Source organism: Peromyscus leucopus, chromosome 7 (genome assembly GCF_004664715.2).
Source record: "Peromyscus leucopus breed LL Stock chromosome 7, UCI_PerLeu_2.1, whole genome shotgun sequence".
In the NCBI taxonomy this organism is placed as follows: domain Eukaryota; kingdom Metazoa; phylum Chordata; class Mammalia; order Rodentia; family Cricetidae; genus Peromyscus; species Peromyscus leucopus.
The window spans coordinates 16,042,361-16,056,353 of NC_051069.1; the positions used below are offsets into that span (position 1 = coordinate 16,042,361).

General features: G+C 42.4%; 1 protein-coding gene across 2 annotated transcripts in view; it reads right to left on the reverse strand.

The window, feature by feature from the left end:
- Window positions 1–3,542: 3,542 nt before the first annotated feature.
- Snupn (snurportin 1) overlaps window positions 3,543–13,993 on the reverse strand; it is a 32,771-nt gene continuing 22,320 nt past the window's right edge. For both annotated transcript variants that reach the window (XM_028865055.2, XM_028865054.2), the window contains exons 6-9: window positions 13,714–13,811; window positions 10,084–10,161; window positions 7,746–7,826; window positions 3,543–5,852 (exon numbers count right to left, since the gene is read on the reverse strand). In XM_028865055.2, the coding sequence (XP_028720888.1) occupies window positions 5,541–5,852; window positions 7,746–7,826; window positions 10,084–10,161; window positions 13,714–13,811 (569 nt within the window). In that variant the 3' untranslated portion in view covers window positions 3,543–5,540. The remainder of the gene's footprint in view (window positions 5,853–7,745; window positions 7,827–10,083; window positions 10,162–13,713; window positions 13,812–13,993) is intronic.

Sequence of the window (13,993 nt, forward strand, 5' to 3'; positions counted from 1 at the left end):
GTGCTCTTAACCTCTGAGCCATCTCTCCAGCCCCCAATTTTGCACTTCTTTAGCCCAGTGATCCTAGGGTACCTGCAGTCAGTGATTCAGCCTGCCACACAGTTTCTACTGAGGTGAAACCTGAACCCAGGCTTTATAACTAAATCTACTGATGTGGTAAAGAAAGTAATAAAGGATGCAACGTAACTGAATGAAAAAAGCTTGGGGGTGTTCAGAGGTGCAAATGTGTGCACAGGCAAGGGCAATGCAGTTAAATAAAAGGAAGTTTGCTAGAATTATTACCTATCACAAGCTCAACAGGTCAGTGTTCGAAAATGAATGAGACACAAAAGCCAAGCCCCAAGTGCTTCAGTGACCATCTTTGCTCTTAGAGAAAAATCTTGGAACCAGAGTACAAATGCCAACATTTAGCTTGGGTTTATTTATTCATTTGTTTTCCTATTTTGGGGGTGGTGGTAATTGTCCCAGGGTCTCACTCTGTAGCCCATGCTGGCTGGAATTCAAGGCAGATCTTCTGTCTTAACTACCCAAGTGCTAGGATTCTAAGCATAGGCCGCCATATACTACTAGGATTGCCTTGAACTATAATCTTTTATAGTCTTTTTTTTTTTTTAATTGTTGTCCTTTTGAGATGGGCCTCCTGTAGTTCAGAACTCCCTATTTAGCTGAGGATGACCTTGAACTCCTGATTCTCAAGCTTGACCTCTCCAGTGCTGGGACTATATGTGTTTATGAATGTGTTGCCATACCTAGTTAACTACAATCTGTTTTTGGTTGGTTAGTTTTAGGTTTTTAAATTACATTTATTTATTTAATGTGTGTGTGTGTGTCACACATGCCTGTGTATAGCATGCACGTGGGAGAACAATTTCAGGAGTCAGTTTGCTTAATGCGACATGTGGGTGCTAGGGATGGCACTCGGGTGGCTATGTTTGATGGCAGCCACCCATCCTACCGGCCCCAAACTAGCATCTTTTTTGAGGTAGGGTCTCACTATGTAGCTCTAGCTAGTCTAGAAATCTCTATGTAGACCAGGCTGGGCCTTGAGCTCACAGAGATCCACATGCCTATGACTCAGAAGTGTTAGGATCAAAGGTGTGTGTCACCAAACCTGGCCCAAACTACAATCTTGAACTAACAAAATCAAGCATGGTACAGCTATCCTGCTCAGACAGATCTTAGAGTATAGAATAGGTTAAAGAGCAAAAGACTGGGCACAACATAATGACCCTCAATGGACTTAGTGATAAATCATACCGTACATACACTGGAATAAGTTGACATTGGTTGTGTCCTTACCGTATTTCCCTTAGACACTGTTCTAAGTTGTTTTCAGCTGGCTGTGGTAGCATACCATTGGGATCAGCTTTCAGAAAGCAGAGGCAGGCAGAATTTTGTGAGTTCAAGGCCAGTCTGGTCTACATAGTGAGTTGTAGGTCAGCCAGGGCTACATAAAGAGACCCTGTCTCAAAACACAAAAACCTAAAAAACTAAAATAAGTAAATAATTTATTCATTTGACCTCACCATAATAAAAGAAAGGAAAATCATAAATTTCATTTTACAAAAGATATATATGGTTATGTGTGTATATACACACAATATAGCTACACACACACACACACACACACACACACACACTCAAACACACACAAGACCCATATTACTAATATAGCCCTCGTATCTAAAACATGAGATGGATATCCATTAAGGAAGATACCCAACACTGACCTTTGGCCTCCAGATGCATGCATACCTTCACATACACACAAAGTCACCAGTGCCAAACATATTGGTGCACATCTGTAGACCCAATTAAGATAAACCCAAGTTTGATTCTCATTCCCCCAGCAAAAAAGGAGGGTAGGGAAGGAAAGCTAAGTGTGTACCTCAGTGGGTAGGGTGCTTGCCTAGCATGCACAGTGGCCCAGAGTTAGATTTTGATCCCCAGCACTGCATGAAACCTTGAAGCAGAGTTGAGGCTGGTATAGTCTCAATAGCCTTCAATCCCAGCAGAGGCAGGCAGACCTCTGCAAGTTCAAGGCCAATGTGGTCTATATAGTGAGTTCCAGGACAGCCAGAGCTACATAGAGAGATCCTGTCCCAAAGAAACAATAACAAAAAAATTGTATCTGCTTTAAAAATTCTAGCATTTTGGGCCAGAAAGATGGCTCAGCAGTTGAGAGCACTGGCTGCTCTTTCTGAGGACCGGGGTTCAATTCCCAGCACCAACATGACAGCTCACAACTGTCTGCAACTACAATTCCAGTGAATCTGGCACCTTCACACTGACATACATGGGGGCAAAATACCAATGTACATAAAGATAAATAAAGTTAAAAAAAATCTAGCACTTCAATTCATTAAATATTTTTATTACATACATACTTTTATTACATATATATTACTTATTTATTGGGGGGGTATGTGTGCCAATGGCACATATGTGGAAATCAGAGAACACTTTATGGGAGCTGTTTCTCTGCTACCATGTGAGTTCTGGGGATCGAACTCAGGTCCTCAGACTTTGGCAGCGATTGCCTTAAGCCACTGAGCCATCTCATCAGCTCTTGATTCATTACTTTATTAATAAAGAAATTTGTAGATAGGAAAATTGTTTCTTTCCAAAATATGTGGGGGTTTATTTATAGTTTTAAAGATGTTCTTTTTTTTTTTTTTTTTTTTTGGTTTTTCGAGACAGGGTTTCTCTGTGTAGCTTTGCGCCTTTCCTGGAACTCACTTGGTAGCCCAGGCTGGCCTCGAACTCACAGAGATCCGCCTGGCTCTGCCTCCCGAGTGCTGGGATTAAAGACGTGCGCCACCACCGCCCGGCCTCTTATTTTTTTAATTATGTGCATATATGTATGTCTCTTTGGGGATAGTACATGTGAGTATACATGCTCATGGAGTCCAAAAGAGGGCATTGGATCACCTGGAGTTACAGGTGGTTCCCAGTATGAGTGCTAGTCCTATCCTCTGTAAGAGCAATATACTCTTAGCTGCCAAACCATCTCTTTAGCAACTAACTTTTTAAAACTTTATGTGTATGCGTGACTGTATGTCGGTATGTCCACCATATCCATGCAGATGTCTGTGGAGGTCAAAAGAGAGTCTGAAATCTCCAGAACTGGAGTTGCAGGAGCTTACGAGCTATCATGTGAGTGCTAGGAGTCAAATCTGGTACTCTTCAGAACAGCAAATGCTCTTAACCACTGAGCTCTCTCTCCACTACCACCCCCTCAGGATATCCTGATTCTCTTGTTTTGTGATACAGGGTCTCAGGCAGTCCAGGCTGACTGTCAATCCCTAATTTTCCTGCCTTAACTTTCCAAATGCTGGGATAACAGGTATGCATTCTACCATAGTCTATGGCTCTCTTTAATCAAATTCACAGGACTAAATAGAATACTTGTTCTTAAAATCTATAGCATGTTCAACCACCCATAAAATCATTTCTAAATAAATGTAAGAAGTGGCTTTATAATTTCCAAAGAAATATGACCAGGAGACATACTATTATGTATGATCAATCAAACCAGCTCCTCACTTAAAGATATTAGGAAATATTTATTTTAAACATATCAAATTGTACTTGTTAACTTTAGTTGAAACATGTTTTGACTTATACATGCATCTGTTTCCCGAATGGGTGATTTGAGGAAGTAATCCTTCCAGGTTTATTTTGGGGTTTACTTACTTATTTACTTATTTTTTGAGATAGTGTTCAGAATATAGCCCAGGTTGACCTCAAACTCATAGCAATTCTCCTGTCTCTGCTTCCTAAAAGTGTTGGGCATAAGCCACCATACCCAAAGCCTAGGCTTATTACTAAGCCAAGTCTGGCCAAATTGCTAGGACACTGACATGCACAGTCCCCAGACTGATAAAGCTGGCTGCTGAAAGAAAACTGCAGAATTCAAGACTCTCAAACAGGCTAGGGATGGGAGCCAAGGCATATAATCACAGAGACTTGGGAGGCTGAGACTTGATTGAAAATTCAAGGCTTTGCCTGGGCAGAAAAGGTAGTTCAAGGTCAGCCTGCAGAAAAGTTCCTTAACATAAGGAACACCACTGTATTTATATAGCAAATCTGACCTAAATACAGGAAAGAGCTTAGATAGGCAAATGCCTAAACCTGTATGTAGTCAGTGGGCTCTCTCACCGGGTGAGAGTCAAAGCAGAGTTTCTTCCTGTCTGATCAGAAAGCTGCTCACACCCAAAAGAGCAGATGCTTCGACGAGCTCCTCTGGATGTGCTGACCTGTGTAAGCAGGCTCTGCTTAACCACTACTTTTGAACAGAACCACCAGCTCTGTTCTCAGAACTAAGGAACTCAAAGGGAGTTCACTCAAGATCAGACCTAGATCCCTTTGAAAGTTTTTCCATGAGGAGACTTTTTGTTGAAGAGAATAGCAAGGTCAGTTTGTCCAATAAGAGAGGTCCTAACAAAGCGGAAAGCAGAGTGGGCTGCAGATTGAAGCCACAGGACCTGGAATATACTTTCTGAACGGAGTGAAAACTAACTGTTTAATTCTAAACACCATCTTCTACTTCATAGCTGATGAGGAGCTTTGCTTCTGAAGGAATCGTACACCAGGGCTTTTCCTTAACTCCCTGACTAGGACACAATCTAAGCTCCCTCTGTCTTCCAGCCTCCTCTCCCTAACTCTCCACTTCTATTTTGTACTTGAGCCATGCTGAACCTACTTGATTCTCAATCAAGTCCCACCCTGCTCTAGGGGAATGCTGCTAAGTAACATCTAACTCTGAGGGCCTGCTTTCTTCCTGGTCTGCCATAGCCCAGCTCCACCCTCCTCTGTGAAATCTGCTCTTCCTTTGCCCCTAAACTCTAGGTACCTTTCTGCACTAAACCAATCATTTCACCATGCTCTACACACTATGGGGTTTATTTCTCACTGGGTAACACAACCCTCAAGGTCTTGTCTACTTCTATAACCCACATCTCAGAGGCACAGCATGAGGTTTATCTCCTGATAGGGGCTCTAACATTTCTTGAAGTAAATGAACCCATTAGCATTTTATCTCTGGGAAGGTCTAAACCGTAGAAAAATCACACTTGTTTTCTCAGAAGAAGGAACATATTCAAATACCAAGAACTGCAGTTCCTGGTAAGACCTTTCAGAAAATGGCATTACCAACAGCAACTGGAAACTCAGCAGAACGTTCAAGTGCTAAAAGGGGTGATTGGGCCAAGATTTGAACAGCCATGCCATAAGTAAGGGAGTAAGGGGAAGGTGGAAGAGATATCTAAATCTTAATAATCATAAGCAACTTTTCTTAAGAATCGCATATATTTACATTGTGGACCTGGGATATATGCACACAGTAAAGAGATATTCGAATCTACCTGGATTCCAACTCCACCCAATAGGGACCCACCCCCCAAAAGTCTGAGCCAACATTCCAGACAGGGGTGTCGAGCTGTTTCCAGTAGGGTGGGTTTGGAAAGTGCACTCTGAAATAAGGTCACCTCTTGCTATCATCACTGTCCTCTTCCCCAGTCTTTTGTGGGCTGTCCTCTTTAGTTGTCCATGAGGTTCTCGGGGCTGCAGGGAGGACTCTTCAACTTCGGAGTAGATAGGTGCTCCAGCTCATAGTGCCCATTCTCAGCAGCCTTGTGTGTGAGTTTATCCTTCATGTCCTCCTGGCTCTTCTTGTGCTCAATAATCTGTTGGAGCTGGTGCCCGGCATATTCTGGCTTGGTGGTCAGAGGGCCAGCTGGCACGGCTACACCGAGAATATCTGACACCATGTAGGGGCGCAGCCAGCCCACCAAGGGAGTACTCCCAGGGCTATAGTGGGTCTGTCTGTGGTAGAAGAGAAGTCCATCTACCTAAAGGAGGAAAACCAGGAATCACCATGACTGTGGGCCACATATTTCCAAAACAGCTATACAGAGGCAGTTCTTGTGGGTTGTTTCTTTGGGGGTGTGGGTGGGACAAGGTCTCTCTATTATGTAGCACATCTATCCTGCTATGTAGACCAGGCTGGCCTTGTACTCAGAGAGATCCATCAGCCTCTGCCTTCTAAGTGATGGTATTAAAGGAGTGTGCAACCACGCCTAGCCAATTTTTCTTTTTTTATTCTAAGCCCCTGCCAGTAGAAAAAATTCCTTGCTTCTCATATGAAGTTTCTTAAAGAAAGGGCTGGGGCTAGAGATGGTAGTATACACCTATAACCCCAAGATTCTGCAGGTTGAAAGAGGGAAGATCTCAAGATTAACCAGACTGAGCTATATTGTGAAACCTTGTCCAAATGAAGAGGAAGAGAGAGAGATCTAAGAATAATAAAAAGAAAAAAACAAACAAAAAAACAAAAACCCCCACTGTTTCATTTACAGAATGCTTTCTACCTATTGTTTTACTTTCTTACCCACACAGAGGGTATTTGAGAGATGGGGTTTTTTTTAACATAGAAAGTTCTAGGCACCTCTGTAAAGATGCGAAGTATGAAGCAGGAATTCAACCTGAGTCTATGTCTTCTATCCCCGGATCCTAGGCACTTTCTACCACCACAAAGTCTCAATAGCAAAGCTGAGCTCCTCATATGGGATGAAAAAAAAGAGATCTGGGTAGCCCTACTAAGGAACCAGACTGAGCACAGGAACAGTCCTAAACCTCCCCCTAGACTGTTTGGAGCCATATTCTGGGAAACTCGGTTTTTCTAAACGGGAAAACCTCCTACAGCCCCATACTTTCTCTTCTGTGATTCAGTGACTCACCCCTTAAAAAGCATTTCTTGCCACTGGGATATAAGAGTTATAAATAAAGATAGTGTTCTTACCACCTTCTTAATTGACTCCCAGAAATGAAGCAACTTAGTCTTTGTCATTTCCTTATCCAGGAAGCTGTGATCCTTTACACAATTAAATACACTTCAAGCAAAACTTGACCTGACTAGGCAGAATTTTAAAAGGGATCAGGGGCAAAGAAAACTTTGCTTAAGAGAAGAGAGAGTGGCCAGGCAGTGGTGGTGCACACCTTCAATCCCAGCACTTGGGAGGCAGAGCTAGGCGGATCTCTGTGAGTTCGAGGCCAGCCTGGGCTACCAAGTGAGTTCCAGGAAAAGGTGCAAAGCTACACAGAGAAACCCTGTCTCGAAAAACCTAAAGAGAGAGAGAGAGAGAGAGAGAGAGAGAGAGAGAGAGAGAAAGAGAGAGAAAAGAGAGAGTAACTGTAGGTTCTGAAGATGGTAAAAGACTATCCCAGACTCAGGAGTTCCTGGACACAGGAGATTTTCAGTGCTAACACATGGCAAGTCTGGACAAAGTAAATGAGTGGGCTCTACTACCATGCCACCATGCCACTCACTGGTTAGTAAACATTGTTATCCCAGGAACCATCTGTGCTTTGACCAAAAAGGGATCAGAGGTTCAAGCATCTGTTGGGGTCAGTCAACCACATATGCTGTGTGTCTTTACTTTACAACCTGCCATGGCAGTCAAACAAGGCACACAATGGTGATCTAGGATGGAAGAATCCTCGGCTCTTCTCTAGGCCTGTTTCCCGGGGGTGATGGGGGACTACTGAATTCTGGTGTTCTGACTTTAGGAGAGGTGAAGTTGAGGCTCTGGAGGGCAGCAAGTACATTATTTCCTTAGAATTAATTTTCAGCCCTGTTTTGATGCTTAGACACAGCAAAATCAGAGGATCTCTTAAGATTTCATGTACCCCAGTCTCCTTGTAGCCTATAATCATGTCAGAGCAACAGACAATGGTTTCATTACCTCAAAAGGAAAATCCATAGACAGCACCTTACACAAGCTCTCAGGAGTACACGGGAAATTCTTTAGCCCCACAAATTTAAACTGAAATATAAATGAGAACAAAGAGTTAGTATGTGTTTCAGATGATACTGGCTCTAGTGATTGAAGAGCTTTATCCAATAAGGTTTTCTTCCCAGCACTCAGGAAACTGAGGCAGGAAAATCACGGTAAGTGTGGAGTTCATGGTCAACCTAAGCTATCAACCCTGTCTTTAAAAAGGGGGCAGGGTTGGGAGAGGAAATAGAAAGAAATTCAAATGCTTAGACCCCACTTCCAGCACTCTAAGAACTGTCTAGAAGTATATGTTTCACCAAGTCCCAGGTACTACTCAAAGAGATCTAAGCTAGTCTGGTTTACATAGCAGGATCTAGGCCAGCCTGGGCTATACAATGAGATCCTGTCTCCACAAATGCTAATAGGTTGTTGGATAATAGTTTTCTCAAGATTGAAACATTCTATCCCGCAGGGACGTTCCTTAAGCAGGGGAACAACATAGCTTCAGGAAGTCTCTGAAGTTGACCAGATTCACTAGGCCATATCACCCTGTCAGAGTAAACAATAAAAGCTGAGCATCTCCTCAGAACAAGGTGCAAATACTCTGCAAAGAAGGCTCTGAGACCAGACAGCGGCCTGATGAAGCAGAAACCAGCTGAGATGCCTGGAAGGGGCTTAGAAAAGAGTCACTTGGATAGGACACTCTCCAATCTGTTGAGCTGCCTGCGGGTGCTGATTTCCCAGCTTTTGTGAGCTGTCACCCATGCTGGGGTGGGCTTTGGTGATACAGTCATCTTTGAATCTTTTCTGTTCCTATAAGTAACCCCTTACCTGTATTCCTATAACTAACCCCAAAAGAACTCATTGGTTTACCATGTTGGACTTTAGGGGAGTATTGTACTTTGTTCTATTGTGGGTTCTCTATCTGGGGTGACTAAATGTGTGTTGTGTCTCCCCAAGAAAAGTTTTGCCACACAACCTAGGTACAGCTCAGTGGTAGAATACTTGCTGAGAATGCATAAGGCCCAGGGTAACTGAACACACACACAAAGCACTTTATACTAAGCATCATTTTATACCCACATCATCACATAAGGATTAAGCTATGAGGGGCTGCATCTCTCTCTCTCTCTGTGTGTGTGTGTGTGTGTGTGTGTGTGTGTGTGTGTATAATTTGGTTCTTACAATAACTCTTGATAGTATCCTTTATTTTTAGAGATGGGATCTCAGTCTATAAGTATATTGTCCAGGCTAATGTCAAAATTGAGTTCCTCCTCCCTTGGCCTCCTGTGTGTTAGGATTACAAGTATGTACTACCTCTCCTGGCTCATTAGTGCCATTTGCAGATAAAGAAACTAAAGCAAGTGAGGCTATTATCCTACTAATTACCATTATTATTTTTAATGATGCTAGGGATTGAACCTAGGTCTTTACACATTCTAAACAAGTTCTGTAAACTGAGTCACACCTCCAGTCCTTACACTAGTAATTATTAAACTCACAAACAGAATTCAGATCTGAATGTCTATTAAACTCATAGTCTTCCCATTGTACTATTATAATATGCTGCCTTGAAAGATAAACTCATTAATCAAGAGTGGTAGCTCTGGGGCTGGAGGGATGGCTCAGTGGTTAAGAGCACTGGCTGCTCTTCTAAAAGACCTGGCTTTGATTTCTAGCAGCCACATGGTGGTTCCCAACCACTTCGAGGAGATCCGATGCCTTCTTCTGGTCTCTGTGGGTGCCAGGCAATGTAGACATATAGGTAGGCAAACACATATATACATAAAATTACAAAATAATTTTAGGCCATGCATGGTGGCACACACCTTTAGTCCCAGAACTCAGGAGTCAGAAGCAGGCAAATCTCTGAGTTTGAGACCAGCCTGGTCTATAAGACAGCCAGGACTATGTACAGAAACCTTGTTTAAAAAGAAAAGAGAGGAGAGGGGGAGAAAGAAAGGACTGGGAGAAAGAAAGAAATGGGAGGGAAGGAGGGAGGGAGGGAGGGAGGGAGGGAGGGAAGGAGGGAAGGAGGGAGGGAGGGATATATATATATATATATATTAGAGAGAGAGAGAGAGAGAGAGAGAGAGAGAGAGAGAGAGAGAGAGAGAGAGAAGGGAATTGTGGCTCATGCTTGTAATCCTAGTAAGTGGGAAGCTGAGGCAGGAAGATCAGGAGTCTAAGGCCATAGCTTAGACTTGAATAACCAATTCAAGGCCAGCTTGGGCCATATGAAACCTTGTCTCAAAACCAAACAATAATAGAAGAAAGAACTCTGTAATCTTAACAACAGCCTTACAGGATTAATCTTGGTTTTTTCTCCAAGTCCTTCTTCTTCTGGTAACTTTGAGTGCATCCAGTAGAATCGGAAATCAGTCTGCCACAGAGAAGGTTGAGTAAAAAGATAAAATATTGTTCGTCTCAAACTCTTATATGAATGAAACATCTCATTCTAATAGCCATGTGGCTTATAAAGACCTAAGCCCTGCTGTTGCTATTCCCATTTCCATTTTCAACCATTAAGTTATCAAAATTTTCAAGATTTTAACTGCATGTGGAGTATGTTTCAGACAAGATGCATCAATGGCTAAGAGTGCCTGCCATGCAAACCTGTAACCTGAATTTGATCTTTATAACCCATACTTGGAAGATGAAAACCTTCACCCAAGAGATATCCTTTGATGCCCATGAACTTACTTGCCTTCACTCAAACACATCACAGACAGACAATAATGATTAACACAATTCTAAAATATATTTCCATTGTTTATATTATACAAAGTATTATATTACATAAAAGCATTTTCATACAAGTGTATGTTGTAAAGATTTTTTTCTTTTAAAATTTAGGAAAGCTGCCAGTCATAATGGCTCAAACCTGCATAAATCCCAGCATTTAGGAGACAGAGGCAGGTCATCCTTGGCTACATAGTGAAATCAGCCTACAATACGTAAGGCCTGTCTTGACTCCACTCTACTTCAAAAGTAGGGTGGCTGGGCATGGTGGCTCACACCTGCAATCTGAGCAATCAGAAGTCTGAACAGAAGAACCACAAGTTGGAGGCCATCCTGGAGTATATAGCAAGTTCTTATATTTACTTATTTATTTAGGTTTGGTGGGGGTTTTTGTTTGTTTATTTGTCTTTGAAACAGGATCTCTCTCTGTCTCTCTCTCAATATATATATTTACATATCCAAATGTCTTGGGATTTTCTGTGTAGACCAGGCTAACCTCAACCTAACAGAGATCTGCTTACTTGCCTCTATAAACTCACAGAGACCTGCTTGCCTCCCTGGGTGCTGGAATCAAAGGCATGTGCCACCAGGCCTAGCCAATACCTGTAATCTAATTATTTTTGTTTGTGTCTTCACTTATTTATATTTTATGTATGAGTGCTCTACATATATACCTTCATGTCAGAAGAGGGCACCAGATCTTATTATAGATGGTTGTGAGCCACCATGTGGTTGCTAGGAATTGAACTTAGGACCTCTGGAAAAGCAGCCAGTGGCTGAGCCATCTCTCTAGCCCTTGGTTTGATTTTTCAAGACTATCCTGAAACTTGCTCTGTAGAGCAGGCTAACCTCAAATTCAGAAATTCTACTTCTGCCTCCACAGTGCTGGGATCAAAGGTGTGCACCCCCACTATCCAGCAATCTTCAGCCTCTTACATAGGGTGAGGTAGCTTGTCAAACAATAACAACACCACAATCTTCACTCAGATATAGTGGGCCATGACTGTAACCCCAGCATTTGGAAAGCTACAGCAAGATTGCCCACAAAATTTAGGCCAATCTGGGCTACATAGTTCTAAGCCGGCTTCAGCTACAGAATGAGACTATCTTTAAACAAACAAACAAACAAAAAAAATACATAAATAGATGGGCCATGGTGTCATACACCTGGTGTTACAGAGCAAGTTCCAGGACAAACCAGAGCTACACAGAGAAACCCTGTCTGGAAAAACAAACAAATAAATAGATGAATGTATGAATAAATAAATAACTTCACCCACGCTCTAGGAACTATATTATCATTATTGCTATTTTACATGTTACGGACTCTGAGAATCAGAAAGGTGAAGTCACTTGCCTGGTTGAACAAAGAAAGTATTGTGAGACCTAGATTCCTTCATTCCAAAGCACATTAATACTAACTCCCTTGCTTCATTTTAATCTGGCTCTTAAAAAACACTACAATGCTGAATCTTTTCCTAAGTACTTGATTCTCTGAATTATTAATGTGCATCCTTCTATGAGACACTCCTTGTTCTTTTACTTTGCTTCTGGAAATTTGAAACGATAAAAGTAATTTTCTTTTTCTTCTGTGTTTTTGTTGAGACAGGGTATCATACAGCTCAGGCTGGCCTCAAACTTGGTATCTATCAAAGGATGGCCTTGAACTTCTGATCCTCTGTGAAGGCTATAGGCATGGACCAGTATGAGGTGGCGGGGACTGAGCCGAGAGTTCTGTGTATGGTAGGTAAGCATTCTACCAACTGAGCTGCATCCTCAGCCCCTTGATTTGTTGTTTTGTTGACACAGGAATGGTCTTGCTATGCAGCTCAGGCTGGGCTTGGAATTCATGACATTCTTCCTGCTTCAGTTTGTACTAAAGGGACCATAGGCATGAGCTACCATGCTGAACTTGTCTTTTTCTTATAGCATAAATAAATATATATGTGGTTTTAATTACCAAATCTGTAAGCTGTAAATATATGTGGTGAGTATCCTTTAACAAAACTAAAGGGAGGGCTGGTCGGTAGTGGCACACGCCTTTAATCCCAACATTTGGGAGGCAGAGGCAGGTGGATCTCTGTGAGTTTGAAGCCAGCCTGGTCTAGAGAGCTAGTTCCAGGACAGCCAGGGCAACACAAAGAAATCTTGTCTTGAAAAACCTAAAGCAAACAAACAAACAACAAAAATAGATAGATAGATAGATAGATAGATAGATAGATAGATAGATAGATAGATAGATAGATAGATAAACTAAAGGGAAACATGAACCAGGAATGATGATAAAAGCCTGTAATCCCAACCTCTTGGGGAGACTGAGTCAGGAGGAGGATCATAGGTTTGTGGGTAGCCTAGGCTACATAATGACTTCTTGTCTCAAAAACAAAGTTAGGTGAAGGCTACTTAAAGAGCTCCAGGCCACCCAGGGCTAGATAGAAAGATTCTATATCAAACAAAATGAACCACCACTAGCTGGCATTTCCTGAAATCCACCATAAGGTAATAGATATAAAGAAACAGTCTAGCAGGCTATCCCAGTGTGGTGATGCATGCTTTTGATCCCAGCACTCTGGAGGCAGAGGCAGGAACATCTCTGAGTTTCAGGCCAGCCAGGGCTACACAGTGAGACCTTGTCTCAAAAGAGAGAGACAGACAGACAGAGAGATGAAGAGACAGAGATAGAGAGACAGACAGACAGACAGTCAGTCAATCTGGAGCTAGGCATTAATGTTCATGCCTTGTAATCTCTTCCTAGAGCAAGCTTTGAGATTTGAGGCTTTGTATCATATCAAGGATGACCTGGCATTTTTGGGGTCAGGATGTGGTGGGTGAAGGAGGGAAGGTACAGGAGTTTATTTGATGGTGTTGTCTGCATAAGATGGCACACTAACCTTTCAATCATTCCTACCACAATCCTCTCATTCTCTGGAGCGATGCGAGGGGGTGGCCCCAGCTGCACCTCTGCTGTGTCTTCTTCCTTAAGAACTGCTGTATTTCCCTTAGTTCCTCAGACTTATTTTTAAAACTAAGCTAATTCAAACACCCTCAAAGATGCAGGGAGCATTAGATAATGTTCTTGATTACCACATCCTGTATCTACCAAGAAGTTGGTCACGTACCAAACCCACATGCTGAACCACCTTCCCGGGAGGAAAGAAGACAGTAAAGACATGAGGAGATTATCAATCCTTACCTGACAGTCATAAAAAGGGTGTCCCCTCCAGCACATCACATCCAAAACATAGTAGGTCTGGTTCACCTCACTGTAAATGCAATCCAGAATGGTGTAGTCTACAGATACAAGGAAGAAAGTCAACACAGAACTCAACTTCCAGCCAGAGTTCCATCCACCATGATGAAAGGAGCCTCATCTTAAGAGGCTCAAGTCAAAGAATCCGTAGGGCTTATGGCAATTGCCAGTGCTAAAGATGATGGATTCATCAAGGAGAGAGTTCTGCATAGCCCTTTCTAGT